At 41.3% G+C, this 8,654-nt stretch overlaps 1 protein-coding gene across 1 annotated transcript; it reads right to left on the bottom strand.

Annotated features, from left to right (window-relative positions):
• Positions 1-7,146: 7,146 nt before the first annotated feature.
• On the bottom strand, positions 7,147-8,382 carry LOC128066517 (heterogeneous nuclear ribonucleoproteins A2/B1-like). The gene is given in 4 exon segments (XM_052659551.1): positions 7,147-7,475; positions 7,569-8,113; positions 8,115-8,209; positions 8,287-8,382. Coding segments are annotated over 4 exon segments (1,065 nt in total).
• Positions 8,383-8,654: the final 272 nt, after the last annotated feature.

Below are 8,654 nucleotides of genomic sequence, written 5' to 3'. Positions count from 1 at the left end.
CCACAGCATTAGCTCGATGAGTAGAAGCTAAAACCAAAGGGGGAAAAAAGCGGGGGAGGCTTCTCTTTTAAAAAAATTAATTGATTTTTGGCTGCGTTGGGTCTTCATTGCTGTGTGCCCGCTTTCTCTAGTTGTGCCCAGGGCTCCGCTTCGCAGCGCTGTGTGGGCTCCTCGCTGCGGTGGTTTCCTGTTGCGGAGCGCAGGTGCTCAGGTGCTCAGGTGCGTGGGCTCAGGAGTCGTGGTGCATGGGCTTAGTTGCCCTGTGGCATGTGGAATCTTCCCAGATCAGGGACTGAACCTGTGTCCCCTGCATTCCCAGCAGGGAAGTCCTGAAGACCTTTTAAAATTCAAGTAGGAAAACTGGGAGATCTCCGTGTCTATCTAGATGTATGTATGTCTCTGTGTATGTTATGAATGTGATGTTTCTACCTCTGGATGATATCATCAATATGAATTTGTAAAAGAGCTTTATTTGATTGACTTAAAAGTGACCTCTTATACTGTGCTTAGTTGCTCAGTTGTGTCCAGCTCTCTGCGACCTCATGGGCTGTATGTGGCCTGCCAGGCTCCTCTGTCCATGGGATTTTCCAGGCAAGAGTCCAGGAGTGGGTTGCCATTCCCTTCTCCAGGGGATCTTCCCGACTCAGGGATCAAACCTGGATCTCCTTCATTGCAGGCAGATTCTTTGCCATCTGAGCCACCAGGGAAGGCCAAGCTCTTACATTACTCAGCCATAAAAAACATTAAATAATGCCATCTGCAGCAACAGGGATGGACCTAGAGATTAGCACATTAAGTGAAATAAGTCGGATAAAGACAAATATCATGTAATATCACTTATATGTGGAATCCAGAAAAAACAACACAAATGAACTTATTTACAGGACTGAAATAGATTCATAGACATCGAGAACAAACTTTGATACCAAAGGGGAAACGGGGGAGGGATAACTTAGGAGTTTGGGATTACCAGACACACACTGCTGTATATAAAACAGATAAGCAACAAGGTCCTGTTGTATAGCACATGAAACTATATTCAATATTTTAAAATAAACCATAATGGAAAATAATCTGAAAAGAATATATACTGTATCTATAGCTATATACCTATATCTCTCTGAATATGTATGTATCTTTGAATCACTTTCCTGTATACCGGAAACTAACACAATATTGTAAATCCATAATACTTCAATTTTTTAAAAGTAAGTACTTGCAAATCAGATATTTCTAAATGTAACATAAAAGTAATCCAAATGCTTAAAGGATCATGTGATCCAGGATTAATCAAGATTAATCTTTAATAAATGGAAACAAGTTTAAGTTTTGGGTTTGATTAGTACAGACATGTCTTTAGGGTCATCAGCATTAAGTATAATACCTTTTATTGTACGCCTGGAGGAGGGCACGGCAACCCACTTCAGTATTCTTGCTTGGAGAATTCCATGGCCAGAGGAGCCTGGCAGGCTACAGTCCATAGGGTCTCAAAGATTCGGATACGACTAAAGCGACTTGGCACAAGTTTGCTGAAAGTCAATAAGTTCATGTTATCTATGTCACAAAATTTCTCAGCAAGAAAATTAACTTGGTGTGATGATATTTTCACAAGTAATGAAGTACAGATAAATGAGATAAAAGTTTTAGGTGAACTCTTAAAGAATGATTATGTTTTATGGTATGTCTAAATGCAGTTTCTCCAGATTTTTGGTAATTTGAAACTCCAGAGTTTTGTTAAATTAGGATAGATGATGGGAATTTTTTTTGATATCCAGATCATTTACAATTAAGATAAAAATACCAAAACCTTCATTGCTAAACATGTCTAAATGTATCTATTTTGTTGTCTTACAAGAGAAAAAAACTAAAGATATTCAGGTTTATTAGACACATCTTGTACCACATTAAAGGGAAATTATGCTATGAGGAAAAGGTATGTTTTTAAAGGTTATGGAGTATATTCTTAGGTTTGCTAATCAGGAAATACTGGTATGACAGTCAATTACTTGCTTCCTGATTTTCACTAAAGTTTTTTAAGGTTTAAAAATTATAATCTATGTAAGTAAAGATACTAAAATAATAAAGTAAGCATTTCAGTTATAAAAAAGTAGGCCCTCTAATGTTGACAGAAAATATAAAAAATGAAATATCTTTGTTTAGGAGAAAAAAAGGAGTATAATTTTGTCCTAGAATGAGTTGTTTCTGGATGGGAAAAAAGGACAAATAAATAATGAATACAAGCAGCGATGTAAGGTTATAGAAAAGAAAACTTGAGAATTTTGTATGTGGTCAGAATTGATTAAAATTAGATTGCATTTAATTAGGTAAATAAAATGTGTTATTAAAGGTAAGCTGAAGCAAGACTGGATTTGGTTTTCTCTCTGTTGAGAGAACAAAATTCTCTTGCAGTGCCACTCTTGATAACAGATTGTGTGAATTTCCTTGCCTTTACATGATCTATACTTGCTTTTGAAATCTTCTGTCACTTTGCTTAAGTAAATAAGTATTGTTTCACAGTAACCTATGATCCTATTTGATCAAGTGTTTTGAAGCTTTCTGATATTTTTGACAAACTTCTAGAATATCAAATTCTAATTAAAGTTCTTTTGACCTCCAGCTAACTTTGAGGTGCTTCATAGGGCCCCTGAGTCATCTCAGAAAAATATTAAACTAACTAAGCTTATTTGGTAGATTAAATTATGTAGGAAGCACTGTCAAATAAGATGTAACATTAAGCTTTCTTTATGTTATGTCTATGTAAGTATATGTTTTATAAGTGTTTTAGAAATTACATGAAATTCCTGGAAATCATACATGTTCTGACATAAAATGTTATCTGTCATCAAAATTGAGGCTCCCATTAAAGAACTGAACCCGAGTATTTGGGAAATGCCCTCGCTGACTTTCATGCCAAGGCAACGGCAGCTGACCATAGCAATGATGGCACGTGTAGATAGAGTCCGTCCTGCTTCTACAGAATTAACCCCTCATTGTCAGACTTCTGCCATCCTGAAGTCCTTAGAACAGTCTGCTCCTAAATCAGAGAAATTAGACGGTAAACGACGGCTGTGAGTTGAGCAGTTGGGGCTTTGGGAAACCCAAGGCGGCTGCTTGGCTCCTCCTGGCTCCCTGGCAAACACTGCTTTTCATTTGGTGGGTTAAAGCCTTCCTTTGCTGCAAGGCTAATGCCCTCACAGAGACGAATAAGCTGATAGAAATTGTGTTTTCCACTTAGGGTTATGCTTTCCACAATCTCCAGTGATCCAGGCACCCACTTTATTGGGCAAATCATACTAATCTTGACAAAAGCCTCACAAACTTCTTAAAATGCTCCCTGTGAGTGTGCTCCTCAGTGATCAGGCAGGGTCAACACAGTAATGGAGAAACTGGACTCGAGCGGAACAAAAATTAATTACCTTGGATTAAATGAACTGATAAATATGAAATATAGATAAAATTGTTGTGAATTTTTGTCTGAAATATTACTAAATTTTAATCTTCCAGGTAAGGGAATCTTGCACTTTAAGCTATTTATGACTTACAGCAATTTGGTAAATTGCACATTTGTAAACAGATATGAGGGTTTCCCAGGTAGCTTAGTGGCAAAGAATCTGCCTGAAATGCAGGAGACACAGGTTCGATCCCTGGGTTGGGAAGATTCACTGGAGAAGGAAATGGCAACCCACTCCAGTGTTCTTGCCTGGAAAATCCCATGGACAGAGGAGACGGGTGGTCTACAGCCCATGGGGTCGCAAAAGAATCAGGCATGATTTAGTGACTAAGCAAACACACGCAGATTGGAAGCGTCTGTCTTTTCTCTCTACCTGTTGTTTCGTTGCTAAGCCGTGCACTAGACTTGGTCTCTAGAAAGGGCTGCTGGGTGAACAACCGTGACTGCATCCTGCGTGCTGGGTGCTAAGTCCCTCTGTCGTGTCTGACTCTGCGACGCTGTGGACTGTAGCCCGCCAGGCTGCTCTGCCCATGGGATTCTTCAGGCAAGAATACTTGAGTGGGTTGCTGTGTCCTCAACCAGGAGATCTTCCCGACCCAGGGATCAAACCCAAGTCTCTTGGTCTCCTGCACTGGTGGGTGGGTTCTCTACCACTAGCGCCATCTAGAAAGACTGACTGCCTTCTATTGATGGATTATCTTCTTGCTTCTAGGAATGACTTACAAGAAACTCCCATTGACAATGCTGGTCTGATTTGGTTTACTGATGGGTCCTACTTAAAAGATGAACGAGGATATTACCGAGCTGTAAATATAGTAATGTCCAACGTGGACATAACTGAAAACTCTTGTTTACCAGAAATGAGGTCAGTAAAATCAGCTGAATTAACTGCTTTAATTCAAGCTTGTCAACTAGCTAAAGACCAGATAGCAACTATTTATACTGATAGTTCTTGTACATTTGGAGTGGCCCGTGACTTTGGGATATTACGGCAACAATGAGGTTTTTTACCTCTTTGGGACAACCTGCCAAAAAAAAAAATGGTAAACAAGGGCTTCCCTGGTGGCTCAGTGGTAAAGAATCCGCCCGCCAGTGCAGGGGACATTGTTCGATCTCTGATCTGGGAAGATTGCACTTGCTGCGAGGCAGCTAAGCCCATGCACCACAGCTGTGAGCCGGGGAGCCGCATCTGCTGAGCCCACGGGCCACAGCCACTGAAGCCTGCACGCCCTGGAGCCCGTGCTCTGCAACAAGAAAAGCCACCACAATGAGAAGCCCTCGCACTGCTCCCAGAGAGCAGCCCCACTCGCCACTAGAGAAAAGCCCGCGCTGCAAGGAAGCCCCAGCAGAGCCGTCAATCGATCAATCAATGATGGGAAACAGCTTGCAAAGTTATCAAATCTATACAATTACCAGAAGAGTTACCACCTATTAAAGCCCCAGGACATTTGAAATCGAAGGCTATGGAAGCTAAAGGAAATTAGTTTGCTGGTACTGCCACCAATAGCAAGCAGCTCTAAGTAATCATTCTGTCCAGCGTTGAGAATGTCTACCACTCTCTGTCAACCCTGCTCACTCAGTCAAGGATTTCCTCCTGCAAGCTCAAGAAACTGCCACTGAAGAACAGAAACAGATGTCGTAATAAAAAAGGGGAAATTTTTAACCCTGTCACACAAATACGATTTGGACCTGAGAGGAAACCTATTGTGCCTGCTGGAGCCTAACTGCCACATTCTTTTACTCATTGGGTGCCTGAGAAAATGATTCTGTGGGGAAAACAATATGTTTAGAAGCTTTTTCCCCACAACTGGTTCATAGTGTATTTGCTTGTTGTAATGTATGTCCTACGTATAATCCAGGAAAGTCACTCTGTGGGTCACAGGACCACTTTCCCCTTCCTAAGGGACCCTTTGACGTATGGCAGTTGGATTTTGTCCAGCTGCCGCCGTCTCAAGGAAATAAATATATGTTCATAATGATCTTCGTGTTTTCACACTGGCTTGAAGCTTTTCCATGCAGGAGACCAATGGCTTTAACAATAGGTAAATTGCTATTCAGTTCAGTTCAGTTGAGTCACTCAGTTGTGTCTGACTCTGCGACCCCATGGACTGCAGCATGCCAGGCCTCCCTGTCCATCACGAACTCTTGGAGTTTACCCAATTCATGTCCATTGAGTCAGTGATGACATCTAACCATCTCATCCTCTGTCGTCCCTTTCTCCTCCCACCTTCAGTCTTTCCCACCATCAGGGTCTTTTCAAATGAGTCAGCTCTTCGCATCAGGTGGCCAAAGTATTGGAGTTTCAGCTTCAACATTAGTCCTTCCAATGAACACTCAGGACTGATCTCCTTTAGGATGGACTGGTTGGATCTCCTTGCAGTCCAAGGGACTCTCAAGAGTCTTCTCCAACACCACAGTTCAAAAGCATCAATTCTTCAGCGCTCAGCTTTCTTTATAGTCCAACTCTCACATCCATACATGACTACTGGAAAAACCATAGCCTTGACTAGACGGACCTTTGTTGGCAAAGTAATGTCTCTGCTTTTTAATATGCTGTCATAGGAAAGATAATAATTCCTATCTGGGGAAGTCCTTCTGAATTATACAGTGATTGGGAAACTCATTTTATTGCACAAATAATTAAATCTATATGTGACATTTGACAATTACATGGCATTTCGCTGTGCATATCTTCAGCATTGGTAGAAAGGACTAGTGGCGCTCTCAAAATGCAATTGGCAAAGCTTTTAGAAACGTTTCATCTCTCATGGCTGAAAGCTCCTCTGCTAGTGCCTCTTGACCTTAGATCTATGCCTTTTGGTAAGCATGGGCCATCTCCTTTTGAAAGAATTAACAGGATGGCCTGTGATTAAATGAGGGAGTATATGGACCAACCTCACTCAAAGGAGATATATTACATTATTGTCAGGGCCTTATTAAAACATAAGGAAAATGAAAAATTAGTAGCTAACCCCTTTCACTGTGAGCTCTTGGAAGATGAAATCCTTAAAGATCATGGATTATAATCTGGAGATTTTGTTTATTGGAAAAGACATAAAGATCTGTTGCGGCAACATCAGAAAGGATCTTATCAGTTATTATTTACTAATCCATGTGCTGCCAAACTATTAATAGAAGGCAGAGACTCATGGATTCACATCTCTAATTTTATTTTTTATTTTTTTTCCTTTAGAATTATTCTATTAAATCATAAGTGTACAACAGCTTCTTAACTCTACACACACACTTAAATTTTTTTAAAGGAAAAACATTATGACTTATTACACCATGATCCTGGCTAATAGCTTTTCAAAACTTTGAGAAAAATCTTAAAAAAGGTTTCACATGTCACCTGGAATTTACAAATTTAACATTATCAAAGAAGGAATGCTTCTATACTCTTACAAAGACCACTAGAAAGATCAATTAAAAAGCTAAGAAACTGTCTCAAAGGCTTTTTTTTTTTTTTACAATCCTTCCTCCACAGTAAGGTAATGTTATTAAATAATCCAATCCATTCACAAAATGGCTGTCTGCATCTGCTCTGGTGTCTTCTGCCATATCATGGATATTTATGCATGACTGAGATAAGATTTTCCTTACCGTTATTATTTTGATAACCTGAAGCTGTTCTGTTACCTTTGAGCTCTCATCCTCTCCTATTTATACAGTGAAGCCCATGGCAAATAAGAAGCTCAGTATCTGCTTCTCCCTCCATAACCCCCACTTCCTCCACTGCCTCCTGGACCATAGTTTCCTCCACCATACGGTCCCCCCATGCTCCTGCTACCACCAAAATTTCCACTCTTCATTGGACCATAGTTAGAAGGTTGTTGGTTATAATTTGCAAAGTCATTGTAATTTCCACTCCCGTATTTTCCTCCTCCATAACTGCCATAGCCACCTCCGTAGCCCCCACCCTGGTTGCCATATCCAGGTCCTCCACCGCCATATCCAGGTCCTCCACCACCATATCCTCCTCTTCCTCCTCCATAACCAGGGCTGCCTTCAAAATTGCCACCTCCAGGTCCCCCTCCATACCCATTATACCCATCCCCAAATCCACGGCCGCGTCCATATCCATCAGACCCCCCTCTAAAGTTACTTCCTGGTTCTGGTCCAAAATTTCCACCACCACCACCATGAGAATCTCCAAAACCAAAGTTGCCTCCTCCTCCACTTCTAGAACTTTGGACTTCCTGCATTTCTCGTCTGGACAAAGCCTTTCTTACTTCCGCATTATGACCATTGATAGTATGGAATTTCTGCGACACAATCTTATCCATGGGATCATGGTCATCAAACGTAACAAATCCGAAGCCTCTTTTCTTTCCAGACTGCCTCTCCGTAATTATCTCAATGGTATCAATTTTTCCATATTCCTCAAAGTAATCTCTAAGATGATGTTCCTCAGTATCTTCCTTAATTCCACCAACAAAAAGCTTCTTCACAGTTACATGAGCCCCTGGCTTTCCAGATTCCTGTCTTTCAACAGCACGTTTTGGCTCAACCACTCTCCCGTCAACTGAGTGAGGTCTTGCGGCCACGGCAGCATCAACTTCAGCCATGCAAGAAAAAGTCACAAAGCCAAATCCTAAAAAAAAAACAACCAAAAATCCTCTTGATCTTTTGCTTGCAGGACCCCTCACTACCACACAATCTAAGTTTTCCCCGTTGTTCCTAGTAGTTCCTCAAACTTTCTTCTGTAGTTTCAAAGCTCAAGCCACCAATAATGAGTTTACGGAATTGTTCTTTTCTCTCTCCATCGCGGACTCAGTCGCTTCAGCCCGATTTCCCGCAGCCGAGCGAGATGAGAGCGCTCTCCGCGGAGGAACCGGACTCTCCTGGCGCTGTAGCGAGAACTGCCGCTGCTCGAGAAACACCACCGCGGAGCACCTCCACTCCAGAGGTGCTGCTGCTACTGCCCGCATCTCTAATTCTAAAACCTCCTCTAGAAGACAGCCCTCCTAAACTGTTGGTGGGAATGTAAGCTGGTGCAACTGCTATCAAAAATAGTATGAATTTTCCTTAAAAACCTAAAAACAGAGTTGCCGTATGATCCAGCAATTCCATTCCTGGGTGTATATCTGGACAAAACTCTATTTCCAAAAGACACATGCACCCCTGTTTACAATAGCCAAGACATGGAAGCAGCCTAAGTGTCCATCAGCAGATGAATGGATAAGGAAGATACTATCTATCT

The sequence above is a fragment of the Budorcas taxicolor genome, chromosome 21, assembly GCF_023091745.1.
Source record: "Budorcas taxicolor isolate Tak-1 chromosome 21, Takin1.1, whole genome shotgun sequence".
NCBI lineage: Eukaryota > Metazoa > Chordata > Mammalia > Artiodactyla > Bovidae > Budorcas > Budorcas taxicolor.
The sequence above is the reverse complement of the archived record's forward strand: the minus strand, read 5'-3'. Positions and strand labels throughout refer to the sequence as shown.